At 38.8% G+C, this 23,744-nt stretch overlaps 1 protein-coding gene across 3 annotated transcripts in view; it reads left to right on the top strand.

Annotated features, from left to right (window-relative positions):
• Positions 1–23,744, top strand: part of CEP135 (centrosomal protein 135) — a 59,745-nt gene that overhangs the window by 26,715 nt on the left and 9,286 nt on the right. For all 3 annotated transcript variants that reach the window (XM_053654993.1, XM_037162276.2, XM_053654994.1), the window contains 10 exons: positions 3,748–3,825; positions 8,907–9,058; positions 14,941–15,056; positions 15,130–15,284; positions 15,669–15,724; positions 16,569–16,737; positions 18,258–18,368; positions 18,648–18,833; positions 21,638–21,847; positions 22,927–23,129. In XM_053654993.1, coding sequence (XP_053510968.1) covers positions 3,748–3,825; positions 8,907–9,058; positions 14,941–15,056; positions 15,130–15,284; positions 15,669–15,724; positions 16,569–16,737; positions 18,258–18,368; positions 18,648–18,833; positions 21,638–21,847; positions 22,927–23,129 — 1,436 coding nt within the window. The remainder of the gene's footprint in view (positions 1–3,747; positions 3,826–8,906; positions 9,059–14,940; positions 15,057–15,129; positions 15,285–15,668; positions 15,725–16,568; positions 16,738–18,257; positions 18,369–18,647; positions 18,834–21,637; positions 21,848–22,926; positions 23,130–23,744) is intronic.

A 23,744-nucleotide genomic window follows, 5' to 3' on the forward strand; every position in this document is an offset into this window, starting at 1 on the left:
TATTGAAAACTCGGGAAAAGTGACACTCATATTGCCAGAATCTCTCTGGATAGTAAGAGCGAGGATTTATGAGTTTATTACGGGTCTTTTACTTAAAAACTGAGATAATCATCTCAACCCTTAAGCCTCCTCTAATGGTGTCCTGTTATGCCACCATCAACCCGGGCGTCAAACCCAGGACTACAGCAGCTCCTCCCTCCCTGAAAGCTCATGTCTCTCAGTCACCAAGTCTTGTCGGCACTACCTCTAAGTAATATTTAACATTTATTAAGCCCTTTCTGTGTAGGAGGCTCTGTGCTACGTGCTTTTTACACAGACTTTTTCGAGTCAATCTTGACAGCTGCCTTTTCAGATAGGTAGTGTTTAGAGATGTGACCTCTGAGTCACGGTGAGTTTAAGTATTTGCCCAAGATCACCCTACCTATGAAGTCACAAGGACTCTGGCTCCTGAGGTCACCTGAGTTTCTCTTGAACCTGTCTAGTTCTTTTGATTCCCCTGCTGTCATCCTGTTCTGGGCATTATTTTCTCTCATCTGTATCAGGGTATTAGCTCCCTCAAACATCTATTTCAAACTGAAGTCCGAGTCATCTTTCAAAAATATAAATCCAATCACATTACTTCCCACTTAAAATCCATTAACTGTTTTCAGGGGTTTCAGTGATTGTCTTTGCCTACTTTGAGATGCAGCCTCTTTTCCCTAAGCTCATTTCCCCCTCTTTCCCACCCCTTGTTTTCTCCACTACAGGTTTAGTGGGCTTTCTCTTGCCCTAACTTTCATAGCTATTGGGAGCACTCCTTTAAACTTTTCAGTTCCCTTGCCTGGCTGATTTCTGTTCATCCTTTATAGCCAGGTTAAATACTTACTCACACAGGAAATGAATGCTAGACTCTAGATTTCCTTTCAATATATTTCCATAAAGTTCATTTTTTTAGCAGAATATGCATGTTTTATTCTAATATTTTTTTAAGTTTTATCTTTTCTACTACACTATAGTATCTGTAACATCAGAAAGTACGTTTTACTCACTACTGTATTTCTAACACCTTGCTGGGTACTTGGTATGTAGTATGTACTTAATTCTGGTTGAATGACTTAATAAACTAAAAAATGCATGCAGCACAGTGACTCTTTCAACCAAATGTATAGTCCAATCTGATGTCTGTTTTTATTTATTTTTTAAAATATTTTATTTCTTTATTTTTATTTTCATTTTTAAAATATATTTTATTGATTATGCCATTACAGTTGTCCCATTCCCCCCTTCATTCCCCTCCACCCTGCACACCCCCTCCCACACCATAAACTAAAGGGGGGGCCCTTTAGTTTATGTCCACGTCACAAATTAGATTCTATATTTCCCCTACTATTCTTGCCCTCCCCCCTGTCTATTTTCTACCTACCATCTATGCTACTTATTTTCTGTACCTTCTCCCCCTTCTCCTCCTCCCACTCCCCTGTTGCTAACCCTCCATGTGATCTCCATTTCTATGGTTCTGCTCCTGATCTAGCTGTCCTCTTAGTTTGCTTTTGTTTTCGGTGTGGTTGTTAATAACTGTGAGTTTGCGGTCCTTTCTCTGTTCATATTTTTTAATCTTCTTTTTCTTAGATAAATCCCTTTAACATTTCATATAATAAGGGCTTGGTGATGATGAACTCCTTGAATTTGACCTTATCTGAGAAGCACCTTATCCTGTCCTTCCATTCTAAATGAAAGCTTTGCTGGATAGAGCAATCTTGGATGTAGGTCTTTGGATTTCATGACTTGGAATACTTCTTTCCAGCCCCTTCTTACCTGTAAGGTCTCTTTTGAGAAATCAGCTGACAGCCTGATGGGAAGTCCTTTGTAGGTGACTGTCCCCTTATCTCTTGCTGCTTCTAGGATTCTCTCCTTCATTTTAATCTTGGCTAATGTAATGGTGATGTGGCTTGGTGTGTTCCTTCTTGGGTCCACCTTCTTTGGGACTCTCTGAACTTCCTGGATTTCCTGGAAGTCTATTGCCTTTGCTAGATTGGGGAAGTTCTCTTTTATTATTTGTTTAAATAAGTTTTTCACTTGCTCTTCCCCTTCTGGTACCCATATAATTCGGATGCTGGAACATTTAAAGCTGTCCTGGAGGTTCCTAAGCCTCTCCTCATTTTTTTTGAATTCTTGTTTCTTCATTCTTTTCTGTTTGGTCATTTTTTTCTTCCTTCTTGTCCACTCTCTTGATTTGAGTACCAGTTTCCTTTCCATTACTATTGGTTTCCTGTGCATTTCCCTTCATTTCAATTAGTTTAGCCTTCATTTGTTCCTCTAATTTGTGACTAAAATCAAGCAGTTCTGTGAGCATCCTGATCACCAGTGTTTTAAACTGTGCATCTCGTACATTGGCTATCTCTTGGTTACTTAGAATTATTGGCTCTGGGGCTTTGAGCTGTTCTTGAGCCATAATGTTTTGGTCTGTTCGCACCTGTTAGGTATGAGGGGCGGAGCCTTAGGTGTTCACCAGGGCGGGGCCACCTAGGTCACTGGTTTGTGAGGGGCGGGGTCAGAGAGAAGCAATGGCGTTTGTTCTGCTCTCTCTCGGATTTCAGTCCCCTCTGCTGCTTCCTGCAAGCAAATTGGGCTTTTCTGGTGCTGGTTCCCAGATATGTGGGCTTGTGCACCCTCCAGGACCCTCTGGGTCTCTCCAACAAACTCTCTGAGCCTGGGAGCTTCTCCCGGTACCTCGACCCCGAAAGTTTTTGCAATTGGTGATTTTAGGCTTTAATTCCCAGTGCTGGGGCCCTGGGTTGTGCAGTCTGTCTCACTGCTCGCTCCTTTGCCTGGTGTATCTGCGCGCAAATGTGTGACCGTGGTCAGCTAGCTGCCTTGTGCCCTCACTGGGTCTGACTGTTGCCACCCCATGCCTGAGATCCGCCAACTGCCGCCTGTACCCCCGAGTCTGTTCTGGCAGCCGCTTTTTTTCCTGCTGCAACCCCGCTCCACCAGCCACTGACTCCGCCCCTCTTACCAGTCTTGATGAATGGTTTGTTGTTGTTGGACTTCTATACAGTTCATTTTCTGTGTTTTGGTTGCGTTTTTGTTACTAAAACTTTGTTGTCTTTAAACTTGGTTGTGTGAGGAGGTACAGTGTTTCCACGTATGCCTCCATCTTGGCTGGAAGTGATGTCTGTATTTATTTTTAATGAATAATGTGGTTGGAAGTATGAATCCACTAGAAAAATTCTCAGGAAACATCAATTTATATCACTTGCCCTACCTAGACTTAGCATCAACAAGAGTTTGATAGGACGATATAACCAGAAAACAGCTCTCGTGTTCACCCTGTTGACCGGCTTGTTCTTGAAACTCGGATGGCTTGCATAGTTTTGTGGTGTGCAGTTCCTGTGTCCCTCAGACCTCACCTTTTCCTCCTTTACAGCCTGGTTCTCCTGCACCTCCTCTGTGAGGACATACTCCTGAGCTTACTTAACCTGCTGGTTTTTTCCTTTTATGGTTGTGCTACTGAATCAATCTGTATAAATGTTTATACATAAATTTATACTAATCTGTATCTTCTGTTAAAATAACACATGGAGCTAGAGTGGTTTTTTTCCTCTACCAAAAGCATTGTTTTTGTACAATGTCTAATGATTTTCTTTCTAAAACATTCTGTTGTTCAAAAAACAAGTAGAATAGTAGTGAAGACTTGCATTGCTTGCTTTGGTAGTTTTGTTATATTGTCTGATGTGAATGAACATCTTTTATGAAATTCTCTTTCAGACTCTCCAGGAAATGAATCTTTTTGGAAAAGCAGAATTAGAGAAAACTATTGAACATTTAACATATGTTAATCACCAGGTAATTTTTCAAACTGGATGTGGGGTATATTGTGTTGTATGAATGACTCTATCAATTACAGTTTTAATATACTGTATATTTGTGATATTAGAAAACAGGCTAGGGAAGCTGTGTAATAACAATGGAGTGCGCCCCGGCCGGTGTGGCCCAGGTGGCGGAGTGTTGTTCTCTAACTGAAGGGTTGCAGGTTTGATTCCCTGCCAGGGCGCACACCTAGGTTGCGGGTTCAGTCCCCGGTCTGGGCGCCAGCGCTTGTAATCCCCAGTCTGGACTTGTGTGATTCCCAGTCCGGATATGTCTGATTCCCAGTCCTGACATGTCTGATTCCCAGTCCGGACATGTGTGATTCCCAGTCCTGACATGTCTGATTCCCAGTCCGGACATGTGTGATTCCCAGTCCGGATATGTCTGATTCCCAGTCCTGACATGTCTGATTCCCAGTCCGGACATGTCTGATTCCCAATCTGGACATGTCTGATTCCCAGTCCTGACATGTCTGATTCCCAGTCCGGACATGTGTGATTCCCAGTCCGGATATGTCTGATTCCCAGTCCTGACATGTCTGATTCCCAGTCCGGACATGTGTGATTCCCAGTCCGGATATGTCTGATTCCCAGTCCTGACATGTCTGATTCCCAGTCCGGATATGTGTGATTCCCAGTCCGGGTGCTATCCCTGATCTGGGCGTGTATGGGAGGCATCCAGTCGATGCTTCTCTCTTGCATCGATGTTTCTCTGTCCCTCTCTCTCTAAAAGCAATAAAAAACGTCCTCATGTAAAGATTTTAACAAATTTTGTAATAGTGATGATAGAGTACGTACTCCAAAGCCTGACTGCTTGGTTCAAATCCATCCCTGTCACCCACCTATTACCTATAGGCAAGTTATTTAAACTTTTCATCCCTCAATTTCTTTATTGTTAAAATAAGAATAATGCTAGTGCCTAATCTGTGGAGATTAAATGAGTTAATACATATTTAAGAACTTAGAACAGTCACTGGCGTATTGTAAGCACTCAGTAGATATCATGCTTATTATTGTTTTGCTCTTGTTAGAAAATCACATACTGATACAGACATAGAGTACATGGTAAATGCACTTCTATTTCTTATTTCTCTCTGTAGAGATAGGATTTTTAAAAATTAGTACGAGTTCTGACAGTCTCTTTTCTCTCTATTTCATTTTCCTAGTTTCCTTTACTATGTCTTCACTTCTTTTGTCCACTAATTTTTTCATCTGTCTCTCAACCTTGGGTCAGTTGATTTTTTTTTTCCCCTCCACATCACCGATTGTAGTTTCCTGCTTCTTTGTCTACCTGGTGACTTTAGGTTGTGTGTCACGCATTGTGAATTTTACCTTCTTGGTTGCTGGAGAACTTACATTCCTGTAGGTACAGTGAAGATACAGATGGAGACAGCTTAATGCTTTTATCGTATGCATGTAAGCTTTATTGGGTGACATCAGAGTAACATTTAGTCTTGAACTAATTCTGTTTCACTACTGAAACAAAACTCTTTTGAGTACGCTACCTGTTTCCCCACGAATTATGTTGTTTTCAAATGACTAATGAGAACAGGAACTACTCCTGGTCCTGCATGAGTCCTGAGCATTGCTCCTTCTAATTCTTTGATGGTTCTTCCCCTGCCTTGGGGTGGCATCTTCCATGCTGAGTTCTGCTCGGCTAAAGGCTCAAGGCCACGCTTTGCAGATCTCTGGAGCTCTCACTCTGCGCAGCTCTCCTCCACTGTCTGCCCTGCAAACTCTCGCTGTCTCGTTCTCCCTCGAACTCCTTGCTCAGTTCTTTTCTTTCTTTTTATTACTGACACTATTGCAGATGTCCCCATCTTCTCCTCTTTGCCCTCTTCCTCCCATCCCTCACTCCTCCTTCCCTTTGGCCATCACCACACTGTTGTCTGTGTCCATGGGTTACACATATAGGTTCTTTGGCTAATGAATCCCTTCACCTTTCCATCCAGTCCCCCCACTCCCCTCTGACAGCTGTCAGTCTACTCCATATGTCCGTGCCTCTGTTTCTGCTTTGTCAGTTTATTTTGTTCATTAGATTCCACATAGAAGTGAGATCATACGATATTTGTTTTTCTCTGATGGGCTTACTCCACTCAGCATAATACTCTCCAGGTCCATCCATGCTGTTGGAAAAACTAAGGATTCTTTCTTTTAAATGGCTATGTAGTATTACATTGTGTAAATGTACCATAACTTTTTTTTACATACTCTTCTACTGATGGACACTTGGGCTTTTTTCAAATCTTGGCTATTGTAAATAATGCTGCTCTGAACATAAGGGTGCATATATTTTTTCAAATCAGTATTTCAGGATTCTTAGGATACATTTCCACAATTGAAATCACTGGGTCAAAGGGCAGTTCCATTTTTAGTTTTTCAAGGAAATTCCGTACTACTTTCCACAGCAGCTGCACCAGTCTGCACTCCCACCAGCAGTGCACCAGCAGTCCTTTTTCTCCACGTCCTCCTAACACTTGTTGTTTGTTGATTCATTGATAGTTCTCATTCTGGAGGGTGCGAGGCAATGTCTCATTGTGGTTTTACTTTGCATTTCTCTGATGATTAGTGATGTCGAGCATCTTTTCGTGTATCTTTTGGCCATCTATATATTTTCCTTGGAGAACTGTCTGTTCAGGTCCTTTACCCATTTATTAAAGTTTGATTAAATTATTTTATTTTTTCCTGTCACCATTTATCCCCCCTATACCTTTCCACCTCCTCCCAGCTACCTGTCTCCACAATCACCACACTGTTGTTCGTGTTCATGAGTTCTTGTTTGTCTTCCTGGTGTTGAGTTATGTAAGTTCTTATATTTTTTGGAGATTAACCTCTTTATCAGATGTGTCATTGGCAAATGTATTCTCCCCTTCAGTAGGTTCCTGGTTCAGTTCTGCTCCTGAGCCCAGCCTACCACCTGGTGTCTCCATGAGCTGAGCTTCGTCGGGATAAATCATGTGGCTGCACATTGGTGTTTCCTGTTGTGCTCACTTTAGATCAGCTCGGGTCAGCGTGGTCTCCTAAGAGATATTTGCAATATCTGGAGAATTTGGGGTTGTCACAGCAAGAGGGAAGGTGCTTCTTATATCTAGTAGGAATTGGCCAGGGATGCTACAAAACATCCTGCAATGCACAGGACAGTCCTGCCCCTAACGGAGACTGATCTGGCTTCAAATGTCAGTAGGCCCCAGGTCCAGAAACTGCTTTAGAGTGTATCTTTCTTCCATTTTGAGTCATTACTCAGTCTACTCTTTGTCTTCCACAAGGTGTTGAAGTCACTTGTCTACCCTTGTTTTCTGCCTTGTTCTCTATGTTCTTATGACCTATTTATTCCTTGACTATCATTTTAGCACTCTTTCCAGAGGGAGGGGAGATAAAATGTGTGTGGTCAGTTTACAGTTTTAACTGGAAGACTTATATTTATCCCTAATATTTCTTGGGTTTGAATTTTATATATAATTATTATTCCATTTAGTATTTATTTCTATGTGAAATCCGCAGTTTTAATCACGGTAGCCTTCTAATTTATTTATATCTCACAAGGCAAATCTACTTGCATTCTCCCCCCACCCTCAATTTTTCCTAGTTTTTTTTTATTTTTTAAATGTCTGATCTTACTTATTTGTTCCTTGTAGAAAATCTCTTTTTTGACTGGACTCGGATTTAGAGGTAGAAGCTCTCAGGAAGGAAAGCCTACATCTCTTGGCAATGTGTTCCTGGCATTTTCCTCTGGTCTCCTTTATTCTCTTAGCCTCAAGTTTGGCACATTCTGTGGCCTCTTTCTTATTTTCCATAGTACACTGTTTCTTCAGAGCAATACACTGATGTTCGTGCTGCAGGACATGTGGAGTAACAAGATGCTGAAATTTGGGTGCTTTGGTCCTAGGTTGCTTCCCTCCTTTGTTTAGGAGCATATTGGTGGACATTATGATCTTTAGAGAGGTTGAAAAGTTTGCGGATTCTGCCAGCTCTTTTGGGCCCCAGGCAACAAGACACAGAAGTATGTGAGACCAGGAATGTCTTTCTCCCCTTCTTTACAATAACCAAGTGTAGAACACTGAGATTGGCATCCAAACTGCAACCCCGAACAGATTTTCACTTTCCTTCTCCAGCCTTCCTTGGTCCATAACAGGAATGCCCCTTACTCAGTAGCAGGCGGACACAGCCATGGGTTGGGGCACCCTGCTGTCTGGGAAAACCTCGTTTGTCATTCCCACCACTGATTGGAAACACATAACCTTCCATTCTTCACTCAGAGCATCAGCATCAACTTCTGTTGTCATCCATTTCTGGTTAAAGGTACAAAGTTTGTGTTCATCGTTCACATCAATGGGTTTCTGGGAGCCAGTGTCTGGGAGAGATGTTCAGCTTCATCCTGAAATAGCCAACTGCCATCAAGGCACCATGAGAAAGAGCTGTTTCTTCTTAAATTTCTTTTTTTCTTCTTAAAATAAGAGGAGTGGTTTAGAATGAAATCTAAACCACTCCTCTTATTTTTAAAAGGTTCTGTTAGGATTCCTACAGAAATTTCATTGAATTTACAGTTATTTCAGGAAATTTTTGTACATTTCCAATATTGCATTCCCATTCAGACATGGTGTCTTTACATTAAGTCGGGTCATGTTGTTATGCCCTCCGGGGAATTTTTAGTTTGTTCCACGTATCTTGCCCATTTGTGTTTGGGTTACAGTATTTTCTACTATGATTTTTCTTTCAATCAGGCCTACCTACTTATGGTTCTTTAGAAATCTCTTTAAATTTTTGCTCTGCTAATTGTTTCCCTTTCTGTTTTTATTGTTGATATGGATATATTATTCTCTTTTCTTCATGTCTTGCTTTTTTGTATCTTTCCTTTCATTTCAGTGATATTGAAAAGGAGAGCTAATAATGTATATGCCTACCCTAAGATGTAGAACCTAAAGTATACACATGACTTTTAAAGGAATTTTAAATAAATCTTATTTATTTCCTTAGTTTTCTTTCAGAAATGTTATTAAAATATGCTTAAGGGGGAAAAACTGAGACATTGCCTATTAATTTTTAAAATTTGAATTATAGCTTGAAAATGAGAACTGTGAATTGAAGTCTAAAATGTTAATAATGAAAGAATCAATGGAGTCATTAGAGAACAAAGCAAAACTCCAAGCTCAGAAACTTAGCCATGTGGCCGGTGACTCATCTCTTCAGAAGACAGAGATGAACTCACTTAGGTAAGTTTATTGAATGTTTCCGTATTTCACCTCTGGGAACATATTGATGGCTCTGTAAGATCCGATACGGTGGCACCTTTGGCCTCGGCCTTTGAGCACTGGTCCCCAAGGTTTGCCTTGCAGTGGAGTCACCTGGGGAGCTTTTGAAAAGTATGGATTTAGGAGATGATCTCTGGACGTTCTTATTTATCGAGTGAATCTGGGTAGGTTTTGAGTATCTGTATTTTTAAAGACTTTCATAGACTGATAACTGCCGGCAAGTTTTTGTACCTGCCTATTTCAAAAATCCCCCTAACAGATACTTCAGATCATTGGTACTCCATAACCCTGGGTTGCTGAAAGTTACAGAACTTTTGCTACTTATATCATTGTTCTTGCCTGTCTTCTTTCAAAGAAATGTAAAATCAAAGTATTTTTATACAGAGTCTTAAAAGGTGATGTGTCTGAAAAGTGGTAAGAAGGTCAGTATGAGAAAAGAGGGTATATCTACAGGTGCAAGTCAGGTTATGAGGAAGTTGGTATGATAACCTGGAGTGTCTGGATTTTACCTTATAAACATAGAGAAGAAACAAATTTTTCACCCAGGGGCTGACATGAGCCTGCTTCTTAAAAAGTGAATTCTGGCAGAAATAGGAAGATGGAGTTAGAGTCCTGAGAGGCTGGTAGCAAATGATAGAGACCATGTGTCTGGACTGAAATGGTGGCAGTGGACTTAGAGAACAGAGGCCAGATTTAGGAAATACTTCTTACACAGAATCAAAATGACTGCATGACTTATATGGGAATGAGGAAAATATACAGTAATGCAGAATGTTTACCTTAGGATCTTATGTTGGTTAACCATTAATCAATTGAGAATACAGAAGACCGAAGGGAAAAAGTCAACAAAGTTGGTGTTTTTCTGGACTGAGCAGCTGCAATCAGTAAAAGATACTGAAAGTCAGAAGATGGGCATCACTCTGAAGAATCAGAGGAAATATTTCTCTCTAAATACATTTGCAGTAAGAAATAGGAAAAGATTTTCAGATGTCAACATGACATTGCACGTGTGAAACTAGCTCAGTCATGGAGTAGTCACAACTTGAGGTCAGAAAGGATGGTAGTAATGATTAGAGAAAAGGACTGATAAATTAAAACTGAAAGTGTTAGTGAGCAGGGTGGGTATACTGTTGGAAAACTGAGTTGCCCAAATAGAAAACAAACTCAAATTCTCTAGAGTTCAAAACTCAAGGTTAAAAAGAAATGAGCAAAGAAAGACATGGATCTAACATATAAACAAACACTCATAATTGCAAATATATATAACATAAACAGCAGAATTGACAGTCAAAGGAATAATTAGGAAACAGCCTGAGATTATATTCATAAGGGATTTCTGATTATCAAACAAAACTTAATGAAATAAGACCAAGAGCTGGATGTGTCTATTTAATTAGGGAATACTCTTCCAGGGACTCATAGGGTATCTTTAATTTTTGCTTCTTTTCTGCTCTGATTACAAGTCTTTGATAAGTCAAATGTTAGGTAAAGAACTAAATTAGAAGCTGCTTTTCCCCTCCTCCTTTTCTCTTTTCTTCGTTTTTTTGCAAGCACTACATGCATCCTATGAAGGAGAGCTAACCGAATGGACCAGCCCTACTTCTGGTTCGTATCTGTGTTCAACCCCAAAGTGCAGGCACTGTGCAGTGTGTTCGACACACAGAATTATTAGTCTTCCCTTTTCTTTTTTGTCCAGCAGATGACTGGATCTGGCATTTAATTCATTTTGCTTTTCTTCTTCAGACTAGACCGTACTCTCCTTTCCTCTCCTTGCAGGAAGTCCTCCACAGTTTCAGGCACTTAAGGCAGAGCTCTCTTGGACACCCTAGCATACAGCTCCTTTGCTGTTTTCTTTGATACTAATACCCTTTTCTCCTGTGAGCTCAGTCTGGTACTTCCCTCACCTAAGGGTGGTTCTGTAATTTTGTTGTGGCATGGCAGAAAAATCTGACCTACCTTGCTTCCGAGGAAAGTGTGTCATGCATGTTCTTCATATCAGCATAGTTTGGTAGAACCATGAGTTCAAACCATCAGGTCCAAATCCAAAGCTAAACTCAGTACAAGTCATAATACCAAGCACTCTGTGGAAGCAAAGCCACGTTATTCAAACCTCATGCCACTTTCAATATGGTCAGTAGAGATCTTGCTACCCCTTTAATCACATCAAGTTCTCGTTCCCTTGTCATGAAGACATTTAAGAAGCTGATACTAAGATGAATCGTTTATTCCTTTCCACTTACTTGGTGAACCCATCTTCCCTTTCCCTTCCCTTCTCTTTCCTTCTCCCTTCCACCAAATTTCAGTGCCACCAAATAGTCTTTTCTTTTTGAGAAATACTGTTTTTTTTTTCAGTTTTTGTTTTTGTTTTGTTTTTAAACCAACCAGACTATTTCCAGCATAGTCTCGAATTGTCCAAATAGAGGGTCTGTGGTCTGGTCTTTCAGTGCAGCACCAGAGGACATAATACACGATCCCACTTTGTAACCACCCATTGAAGTTAAATAAATGACTATTGTCTTCCTTGAATTTTAGCATTTAATGAAACCTGGCATTTTATGTCCCATATCAAAACTTCGTAGCAAAAATGCTACAAAGCAACTTCACTCTACCCAGGAAAGATGGTTTTGTCCCCTCAGGGGATGCTTGCTAGCCATCCCCTGGAGCTGCGGGTCAGTGAACTTATTCTGAAAAGGACAGAGTGAGTATTTTAGACTTGTGGGCCAGACAGTCCCTGTTGTCCGTACTCAATCCCGCCTTTGCAGTGAAAAAGCAGCTACAGACGTTGTACGAACAAGGGATAGGGGTTGTGGTTCAGTACAACTTCATGGACACTGAAGTTTAAACTTCATATAATTTTTATGTCACAAAATAGTGATCTTCTATTGTAATTTTTTTCCATCATTTAAACATGGAAAAGCCATTCCTTGCACTTAAGATTTGTAAAAATCGGTAGTAGGCCGCAGGTTGCATGACCTACTTGAGAATAGTTTCCAGTCCAGTTAGAAGCTAACTTTTCTCATTTAACCCCACTGTTAACACCCCTGGTCCTCACCATTGCCTCCTAAATGGAGTCTCTAAATGTTTAGATTCCTGCAGCTGAAAACACTTTCAGACTGTTTTCATTTCACTTTAGTCTTTAGTTATTTGTGAACATTCTTCTAAACTATAGGGTTATATAATTAACCCAGGATCAAAGAAATAAATTAACAGATTTTCCATGGAAGGGCTCATAAACTCTCATTAGAGTTAATATCATGGCAGTAGATATCAGTTATTAGGATTTAGATGTATTCAGAAAGCCAAATATATCTGTTTTTTCTTGGGAAGTATTTATTTGTTAGGGGAATTAAAAACCATTGTAGATATGGAGAAGAATGCTCATAGATTTCTTAGGATGCCTAAAATTGTCTTCTGGGCATGTCTCACATTTTTCTACCAAGACAGGAGGAGGAGGCAGGGCCCTAAGTGACCGTGGGTGAGCTCATGGAGCTGAACTTGAAAGGGCCAAGGAAACTAGGGCCCCCAGATACAAATCATTATGCCCTTGCAGAAAGGTGAAAGGAAAGCCCATCCTGATCCCTTTTCCTCTCTCTGGCTCACCAAAAGATGGTACTTAATAGTAGCCTTTCAGTTAGTGGAGGGCCATGACTCTAGGCTTTTAGAGACATCTAAAATGGGGATATCCTACCAGTCTGTTTCCTCTGATAGGACATTAAAACTGCTAGCCTACTCCTCGTAGACGGAGCTTCAGCTCCGTTTTAGAACTTGAACACTTTTTGTGAATAAAGGACTCTTTAAGATGCTGTCCATTATGAAAGAAAGTAATTACTTTGCCCCTTAAAATGGAAACATGCATGCCTCCACATAATGTAAGGTAATATAGTTGAGGAATTTGAGGTATAGCCACATGGGTAGTAGAGAACTAGAACTTTGATTCTAAGTGAAGTTTTATTGATTTACTTTCTGGTGAGAAGTCATCACTTCCCTTTGCTATGTTTATAGCACTTTCAAAGCTAAGAAATTGCTTCAATTTTCCTAATAATTTAGTTCTCAAAAGGTTCTCTCAGAGGATGGTTTGACTTTGGGTTGTGAGCTCACAATGCAATGTACAGATCTTGTGTCACAGAAATGTACACTTAAACCTAATCTTACTAAGCAATGTCACCCCGATTAATTTTTTTAAAGATTTTATTTTTAGAGAGAGGGGAAGAAAGGGAGAGAAACATTAATGTGAGAAACATCAATTGGTTGCCTCTCGTAGGTACCTCAACCAGGGACCGAACCTGCCACCCAGGCTTGTGCCCTGACTGGGAACTGAACCTGTGACCTTTTGCTTTGTGGGAAAACGCCTACCAACTGAGCCACACTGGTCAGAGCATCACCCAAATACATTTAAATTTTTTAAAAATTCTCAAAATTCTCTTTCCAGACACTACCATGAACAAATAATCGGATAGTCACTCAGCTATTCCTCATGATGAACTCTATCCTGTACCGCAGTTCTTTTATTAAGAAGACCTTTTTTCTTAGCAGCAGTACTGACACCACAAAAGTTATGTCCAAGGCCTGGTGTAGAAGTCTCTGTTGTCACCTTCCCTCTCTACACTACAATGTGAAAAGACAAGGCTATTTTTAGGGCTCACCAGGGACCCCCTCATATATATAATCAATCAGTCAAGACATTACTTTCCCAACCCCACTTTCATGAGAAAGTAACTGTGCTAATAAATTTAGATGCAAAGAGATCTGTACATTTCTACTTAAGATTTTAAGCACAGCCATCTACTTGGGATTCTGGGGACCATTGGATTTTTAAAAGGACTCTGTATAGCTTACTGGCTGACATTCTCCCTCCCACATAGAGGATGTTGGTCCCCCGGTATTCTTCATAAAAGGCAATGCAGTGTGGTAGAAAAACATCAACATCAAGTTTGACTAGCCTGGATTTACATTTTTCTTTGTTACCTTGGACAGGTTATTAGTTATTTGTTTCTATAAAACTGAAATAATAGTTCTAATTATAGAACTGCTCTAGGAATAAATGAACTAATATATATAAAGTATCAATACAACGAATACTTCCTGTGGTTATATCCCTGTGGAAGTTCCCAATAAGTAGTTTGGGTGAACGCTTTGTCTTTCCAGCAAGGCTGGCTTAAGAATTCGTAGGTCAGGGCTAGAAGCAATCTAAAGTCTCCAGATGACAGGAGAGCAAATTCTTGTTACTTCTGAAAAATAATCTTGCTGATCAGTAAGAGATTACTCTGAAATTGTCTTTATTTCCTTTGTCCATTCTTTCTTTTGCTCCCTGAAACCAGTCTTTAGTCTTAAATCTGTATTGCACTACTAATGCCTAATTTCCCATTTTATAATGGCCTCCAGTTGATTACCCACCAAAAAAGTTAGAAAATGAAGCAAAATTAAAAGCTCACTGGTCTGGATGGTCAGGATTTCAGGATAATCCTTTGAGTGCCAGGCCACTCTGTAAAAACAGGACTTTCTTTTTGCCTCCACTGTTGGAAATAGATTTTCAGAGAAAGAGGGTTGATATTAGGAAACTGAGAAGAGCTTTAAAACTACCAGAAAGCCTCTAGAAGGGAGCACACAATTAATTTGATTTTTATACTGTATTATTTTTAGGAAGATGAAACGTTTTGAAGAAGGAAGGTGGACAGCAAGAAATAATATATAATATACCATTGATTATACTGGAAGAGCTTTAAAATAAGAAATAAAAGAAACTTTAAAAATAAGAAAAAAAATTTTTGAGACCTCTCACTTTTTAAAAATTATTTCTACCAGAGATAAAGAATACCATTTGTTTTTGTCCACTGGTTCTTTAGGATAGTAAATGAGCAGCTACAGCAGTCACTTGATGATTATCAGCACCGACTCTCCTTAAAAAGAGGTGAACTCGAATCAGCCCAAGCACAAATAAAAATACTGGAAGAAAATATAGGTACGTGATTTTAAGTTTTGTTTTTGCTAACCCTAATTTACTTTGGCTAACAGACATTTCTACTCATTTATAGGTAAACTACATGTCAAAATGACTTCACAGGATCAAGAGGCTCATGTAATGAAAAAGACCATTGGTGTTATTGATAAAGAAAAAGACTTTCTTCAGGAAGCTGTAGATGAGAAGACAGAACAGATTGCAAACTTGCAAGAAAACCTTGCTAATAAAGTATGTGACTGTTACATATGGTTATCCAGCATCTCAACAGAAAAGATCATTTCATTCTCTGTTTCAAATATGCAGTTTTTATTACCTGTGTACAAGTTAAGACCTAGGCTGTATCTTGTAATATGTTTAAATTTCATTTTACCTCAATAATTTGGATCGTCAAAGGTTCTGTTTCTTGAATATAATTTTATCAGATGTGATTACAGCAAACTCAAGGAAACAATGTAAGTTCTTACAGTGAGTAGAAACATGCTAGTATGTGAAGCTTTCATTTATAGCATAAGTTATGTCATTGTATTTGAATTGCGTGAATGTGCTAAATAAGTTCAGCAGACATTCCTATAGGAATTGTTTTTGAATCATCCATATTTCTGATTTCTACAGGAAAAAGCTATTGCTCAGATGAAGATAACGTTCTCCGAGTATGAATCTTCTCTGAAGTACGTAATCAGTGTAATGGCATCCAGCTTTCTTTAGAAGTTTCTGTGAATGAGCTTTATTTAAGTAGCATCTGTCAATTGTTTAATTTCCATTTTCAATTTTTCTATTTTTGCCAATGGCAATGACAGTATTTCCTCAGTCTTGTGCATGAAAGTGTTATTCTCTTTAACTTTCTGCCATCTTCTGTCGACTATATCTGAATACTTATTAATTATTCTTTTACATGCCTGCTTTTTGTTTCTACTCTAACTACCCTATGCAGGCCCTGATTATTAAAATTTAGGTAGTAGCCAGCCTTCAATTTATTCTACATCTAACCTTATCTTAAACAAAATTTTACATTTCCTATCTAGTGTCTCTACTTTGAGACTAAGTCACTACTCATTTATTCTCTATGCCCTTTGATATTATGTCATAGTGGGGACTTAAATATTAAGTAAATATTTGCCAATAGAATCTGTTATTATTCTATTATTTGCTAAATGAATCTCTTAACACTTGAATGTCTTCTGTTTTTACTAGACTTTTGGAATAATAAAATTATTTTATGGCTTCATTTGCACATAATGATTGGTAGAGAGCTAAAAATGTCTGCTTTACCTAATTAACCAGTGTCTTAATGCAGTAGTTATAATTTCTTATATTCCTGGTATACTTAATTCAGAGTAAAATGGCTTTATTTATATAGTTTCCATCACCATTTATCCCCCCATACCCTCTTCTACCTCTACCCACCCCCCTCCCCTGAAATTACCACACCGTTGTCCATGAACACTTTTCTTTTCAATGAACTAAATTTTTCAGAAAGCTTTCTTTTGTACTTTTGCATTATCCATGTAACAGCCAGCTAAAGGAAACACTGACCACTCGGGACCGTGAGATAATCAGCCTCCGGCGCCAGTTCGATGCAACTAACAAAGAACTTGAAGAAGTAGGAAGAGCTAAAGAAATATCTTTTAAGGAAAATAGAAGATTACAGGATGATCTGGCTACAATGGCAAGAGAAAACCAGGTATGAGTACAATGCATAAACTTTGGTAGCTTTATATTATACAGTTTTCCAGTATATTTTTTTGTTAAATCTTAAGCTCTAAGTATTTTTTTATTTTAATAATAGCAACAGAAATAATTAAGGATAATGGTATTTATACAGGTATTTAAAAATACTGTATATTATAAGGTATCTAATGGATACAGCTGTGGTCCCCTCACCATTTTGGTCTTTACTGTAAGGGAAGGGTGTCAAACTCATTTTCACCAGGGACCACATCAGCCTCATGGGTGCCTTCCACGGACCGAATAATTTTAAGACTCTGTAAATATACTGTTTAGGAGTAACTACTCCTTAACAGTTAAGCGAGAGCTTGGCACTACCACCAGGTAGAAACAAGGTGCCGGGCCAGATAAAACAAGGTGGAGGGGGGATTTGGTGTGCGGGCCTTGTTTTTGCAACCTGTGCTATAAGGCCTCCTAGAGCTAGTAGCTCGGTATTTATACTTCGTGGCAGAAATTGCTGTGACCCTACTGGATGAGGACCTCAGCATCACTTCCAGGGCAAAGTTGCTGTGTTTTAATTACCTGTAGATTACCTGTTTTAATTACATGATAGATTTTAATTACCTGTACTTACTTCCAGTGGCTTAATTTGCTTAGGGGTATAAGGAAATTAATGAATATATATATATAGTATACACACACATATAATCCTCACCTGAGGACATGTTTATTGGTTTTAGAGAGAGGTAAAGGGAGAGAGAAGAGGAGAAAAGCATTGATCAGTTGCTTCCCATCGGCGCCCCAGCTGAAGAGGGAACCCACAACCTCGGTGTGTGCCCTGATCAGAAATCAGACCCACGTCCCTTTGGTGTGTGGGATGATCCTCCAGCCAGCTGAGCCACCCAGCCAGGGTCAGTTAATGGATGAACATTTTAAGTGTCAAATACTTAAAAGTATTAGTTTTGTTTGTGCTGGTACCCAAAAAACCAATAATTTTCCTATTTTTAGTATTCTGGGTTTTTTTTTAATTACTTTCATCATTATTCCATATAAAGCATATTGCTGTATATGAATTTCTAAAAATGCCAACCCTTGAACCAGATACATGATTAGGACTATTGTGGAAGACATGTGATAACATTTGGTTAAAAAGTCAAGATCAGCCCTGGCCAGTATGGCTCAGTTGGTTGGAGCGTCGTCCCGTAAAACAGAAGGGTCATGGGTTCAATTCTCCATCAGGGTATGTGCCTGGGTTGTGGGTTTGGTGTCTGGGTGTGTTCAGGAGGCAACCAATTAATTTTTCTCTCTCTCCCTCCCTCCCAGTCTCTCTAAAATCAGTGGGCATGTCCTCTGGTGAGGATTAGAAAAAAGTCAAGATCAGCCAGGAAAAATAAGTGCAAGTAACACTTAGGAACAGTTTTCCTTCTATCCTACTCTCTCTTGTTCCCCAAATTCAAAAGTAGTTGTTTGAATAGAAATAGAACTCATTAGGTGCTCTATTCATTTGAGATTTGTCTTCAATGTTCTGATTTGTAGGAAATCTCATTGGAATTGGAAGCAGCAGTGCAAGAAAAAGAAGAAATGAAGAGTAGAGTTCATAATTACATAACTGAGGTGTCACGATGGGAGAGCTTAATGACCGCTAAGGTAAAATAACGTTGTTTAGGTTGGATTTAAGGCTGATTTTTATTTCACTATGTTATATTTCTTAATTCTCCCTCCTCCTGTTATTATTAACATGTGAGATCGGAGACCTTGCCTGTAGTCTCTCTGTATTTCCCCACATATTTTAGTTTATGCCTGAACAGATAGCTTATGCTTCCTAAACTGAAACAAAAATCCCAACGCACGTGTGTGTTTCTGACATAGGTATTCCCAAAAGTGGGAGTTACTAATTTTGAAACAATTTAATTATGCTTGAACCAGGAAAAAGAAAATCAAGATTTGTTAGACAGATTTCAGATGCTTCATAACCGTGCTGAAGACTGGGAGGTCAAAGCCCATCAAGCTGAGGGAGAAAGCAGCTCCGTTCGACTGGAGCTTCTTTCCATCGACACCGAGAGGAGGCACCTTCGTGAAAGAGTGGAGCTGTTAGAAAAAGAAATTCAGGAGGTAAATATGTGTTTGTCCTGGGAAGACTCTATTTAATAGAAAGCATTCAAAGGTACTTTATTTGAAATGAAGGTTAAACATTTATAAAATCAAGTTTAATGCTGATCTTTCATCATTAATTCTGATAATTTGCTTAGGAGCCCCATTACTTTTTTTAATTTAGTAAAATATACCCAACATCAAATTTACCATTTTTAAGTGTACAGTTCTGTGGCAGTCGCTACATTTACATTATTGGGCAACTGTCACCGTCCAATCTGTCTTCCAGAACTTTTTCACCTTCCCCAACCAAAACTCTACCACTAAACACTAACTCCTCATTCTGCACACCCCCAGCTTCTGGCAACCACCGTTCTGCTTTCTCTCTCTATGCATGTGACTATGTAGTATCTCCTATAAGTAGAATCATACAATATTTGTTTTTTTTGTGACTGGTTTGTTTTACTTGGCCATAAGTTTCACTTAACCTCAAGTTTATGAACGTTTTAGCATGTACCAGAATGTTATTTCTTTTTAAGGCTGAATAATACTGCATTGTATGTAGGAACCACATTTTTGTTGATTCATTCATTCATCAGTGGACATCTGGTTGTTTCCATCTTTGACTGTTGAGAGTGATGCCCCTGTGAACATGGTTGCACAGTGTCTGTGAGTCCGGGGTTTCTGTAGGATATACCTAGCAGTGGAACTGCTGGAGCCTATGATTATTTTATGTGTAATTTTTTGAGGAACTGTTACATAGTTTTCTATGAGAACTGCACCGTTTTACATTCCCACCAGCAATGTAAGGATTTCAGTTTCTCCACTTGTTATTTTTCTGAGTTTTTTAAATAATAGGTAGACTTCTGCCCTCCAAAACGTATATTTAAGTCCTAACCCCAAGTACCTGTGAATATAATCTTTTTTGAAAATGACGTCTTTGCAGTTGTAAGCAGGTTAAAACGAGGTTACACTAGATTAGGGCAGGCCATAACCAATGACTTGTGCCCTCATAACAGTGATTTTCAACTGGGGTGCCACAGGAATTTTTAAAACATTGCAATACCTGACGGTTAAGTTGGGGGTACTGACCTCTTTTCCCTTAGATTGTCAAATAGAAAAATGACAACAGCCAACACAACAATAGCCATCCAGTGTGAATGAATCAATATTATACCTATTTTTATTTGTCCAGTTGGCAAAAACTTATTTTTTGGTGTGCCACAGAATTGTAGTAGTTACTTTGTGTGTGCCACAAGATGCAAAGGATTAAAAATCACTACCTTATAAGATACAAGAAATCCGGACACAGAAGACACGAAGGGAGAACGCCAGGGAAAGATGGAGGCAGAGAGCTGAGCGATGCATGGACATGATGGGCTCCGAAGACTGTCGGCAGCCCCTAGAAGATGGGGAGGGGCACAGAACGAGTGCGCCCTCTGGACCTCCAGAAAAAGCCAACTCTGTTGACGTCTAAATTTTAGATTCCTAACCTCCAGAATTAGAAGGGAATACATTTCCATTGTTTTAGGACACTGAATAATTTGCAGGAATTTGTTACAGCATTCCTAGGAAGCGAATACATCATTCCTATAAGCTTTCTATTAAGAGTATATAACTACCTGGCTGGTGTAGCTCAGTGGATTGAGCGCGGGCCTGCGATCCAGACAATCGCGGTTCGATTCCCAGTCAGGGCACATGCCTTGGTTGCAGACCAGTTCCCTGCAGGCCAATTCCCAGCAGGGGACGCACGAAAGGCAACCGTACATTGATGTTTCTCTCCCTCTCTCCTTCCCTTCCCCTCTAAAGATAAATAAATAAAATTAAAAAAAAAAAGAGTATATAACTAAAGGCATGCTTCTCAACCTTCAAAAGAGCTCCCAGGAGAAACTTCCTTTCGTTCTCTTGTTCTTTGTCACTGTTCATGTTGTTACATGGTACATGAAACTGATTGACATATTTATATTGAGTTTGTTTGGGGACACCTTTGATTTTATTAATTCAGTAATATTTGGAAAATCCAAAATTTAGTTTCCTTCAACTGTTGACGTTTATTAAATCTGTACACAAAGGATTTGGTTTTTAATGTTGATTCATTTAATTAGAGTCATTCTGAATTAGTTTTCAAGTGTGGACTTGTTCCTCAACTCTAGAAGTAGAGTTTAAGTCAGTTTGTATTTAGCACTGAAAATTTAAATTGTAAGAAATTTAAACTGTGGGCATTTCTAAGAAAAAATATCAGTATTCAAAATTTGCTCATTATTTCAGTTATTAATATCTTACAAAGTAGTATATTATTAAATTAAATATAAATATGACTTTAGGTATTTGGTTTTAAAGCAAACTCCATTTTTAAAATTCAGAAGTAGGTGTACAGTTGTGAGTATATGAAATACAGCTTATTCTTATGCTGTTATTAATTATTGTATTATTTTCCATATGAACAACTGTGAACTTACTTTTGTGCCACCCTGTATGTGTGTTACTTCTCAAAAAGGCATTATAATAACAAAGAATTTATGAAGTAAAATTTAATATAACTTCAAAGATCTCTCATATTCACAATACCCTATAACAATAATTTTTATTTTTATGTCTTCTAAATATATAACATGAAATAGTACCATGATGAATGATTGTACACAGTTTATTTTGTTAAGCAGGAAATATGCCATCTTTAATTAGCAGGCAAATTCTTTAGAGTATCTTAAAATATGCAAACATTGGCTTATGTTTTTATAAAGTAAGGTTGTAGCTGCACAGATTCAAGCCTTTAAAATTATTGGGTTACTTTAACTTTCACCTGTTTCTGTTTTTATTTTCAGCACATAAATGCACATCATGCTTATGAATCCCAGATCTCGTCAATGACAAAAGCCATCTCTAGATTAGAGGAAGAGCTGAGGCACCAGGAGGATGAGAAAGCAGCAGTATTCAGTGACCTGTCGTCTCTTAGAGAACTCTGTATTAAGCTTGATTCAGGCAAAGACATTCTGACCCAGCAATTGAATGCCAAAAACCTTGAATTAGAGAGGGTAAGCGGTTACAAGTTATTGCTGTAACACATGGTTTTAGTAAGCCCTACTCTAATTACCTTGATCATTTATTACCTAATCTATTTGTTCCTCTTTGGAGTAGTTACTTTAAAAAAAAAAGATTTATTTATTTATTTTTAGAGAGGGGGTAAGAGAGGGAGAAAGAAAGGGAGGGAAACATGATGTGAGAGAGACACATGGATCCATTGCCTCTCCTGTGCACTCTGACCCGGAACCGAACCGCAACACAGGCCCTGACTGGGATCAAACCAGTGTCCTTTCACTTTGCGGGACATCACCCAACCATCTAATCCACACTGATCAGGGCTGGAGGAAGTACTTTAGACTGCAGGATTTTGAGAACTAAATTTGACTAGATTCTTTGCCAAGATTTTTCTGTTAAACATGGTGATGAAATTAGGTGCTATTTTAGGGTAGGTGCGTATTTAGGAGAATATTGGTCTTCTCATCATAGAACAGGGGCATATCCCAATACATTCTTTCTCTGTTTAAAAGTAAGACTTAAATGGAAAAATGAGCACTTCAACTGCTTCTTAAGTAGAATATTTTTCCTAATAAAAATCTCAAGGAATTTTAATCTTTAAAAGTCTAGTTATCTGAAACTTTTCATTCCCAAACTGAAGCATTACTTTAAACAACACAGTGTGTGTTTTCAAACATCAGTGTTTTTAGGTTTTGCTCATTTAGCATATTTGTTTTCAGGTACTTCTTGACTCTGTAGTCAGAGGCTGCAGATTTCATAGAGCAGAAGGGCCTCCTTGCTGACAGGGTGGCCGTATTTTACAATTTGATGGTGACGACCCTCTCCTGACAAGATAGCAGTAGAAAAAACTGTGTGAAGATTGGAATAGATCTCACAGCCAAACAAGTCCTTACTAAAATAGCAAAGATGATTTTGAAAATAAGATGTTTTTCTTATACTGAAAACAGTGGTTCAGAAATCTTTAACCAGTACCCAAAATGAAGGAATTGATGTCTGTGTTCATAGCCCCACAGATAATTTTTCAGAGTAAGTCTGAAGTTGTGCTGAAGCAATCTTACTTTGTTTTTTTCTGCAGGTTGTGGTGGAATTAGAAAACATAAAATCAGAATCAGAGCTGTTAAAAAAACAACTGTCGAGTGAAAGACACACAATTAAAAACCTTGAATCATTGTTGGCTACAAATAGGGATAAAGAATTTCATTCGCATTTAAACTCCCATGAGAAGGATACAGAAATTCAGCTACTTAAAGAGAAGTTAACCCTTTCAGAAAGCAAATTGTAAGTGTCATAAGTCAATCCACGTGAGGAAAATAGCTTCCTCAAAATACTTTTTAATCTGAGTAAATTTTTTGTAGATTTGTAGCATAAAACAAATGATTAAAAAACACTGGTGGACCCATAAAAATATTTTCTCAACTTTTGGAGGGAGAGGGTAATGGGTATATGAAATGTAATAAAACCAAAATATTTTACTTAAGTGGCTGCTGCTTTCGGAAGTTTAGGGGTTTAGTTCAGAAGAGACATCATGTTTGGAGGTGTTGGTTTGTGTATCTTCACCACAGAGGTGGTTTCGAAGTCAGTGAACTTCGGAAAAATGGCTACATTTCCGCATGGAAGAGAGGAGTCAGCCAAGGAGAGAGCATTGAACATGGGAGTGTTGGCAGTGTCTCACGCTGTGGGCTAGGAAGAAGATGTCAAAAAAACTACGCAATTTGACCCTCATGTGTGTTGATTACCTTTTAGGAGAGTGATGATGGGATCTTTTTAGAATGGAGAGGTTTTAAGCATATTTGTTGGAAGAAGAGAGGAAACCTGAGTAGACAGCACAAATGAAATAATTAACCTTTTGTTTTTTGTTTAAATCCTCACACAAGGAGTTTTTTTTAGTTGACT

The sequence above is a fragment of the Artibeus jamaicensis genome, unplaced genomic scaffold, assembly GCF_021234435.1.
Source record: "Artibeus jamaicensis isolate MK-2021 breed Jamaican fruit bat unplaced genomic scaffold, CSHL_Jam_final contig_889, whole genome shotgun sequence".
NCBI classification, from domain to species: Eukaryota; Metazoa; Chordata; class Mammalia; order Chiroptera; family Phyllostomidae; genus Artibeus; species Artibeus jamaicensis.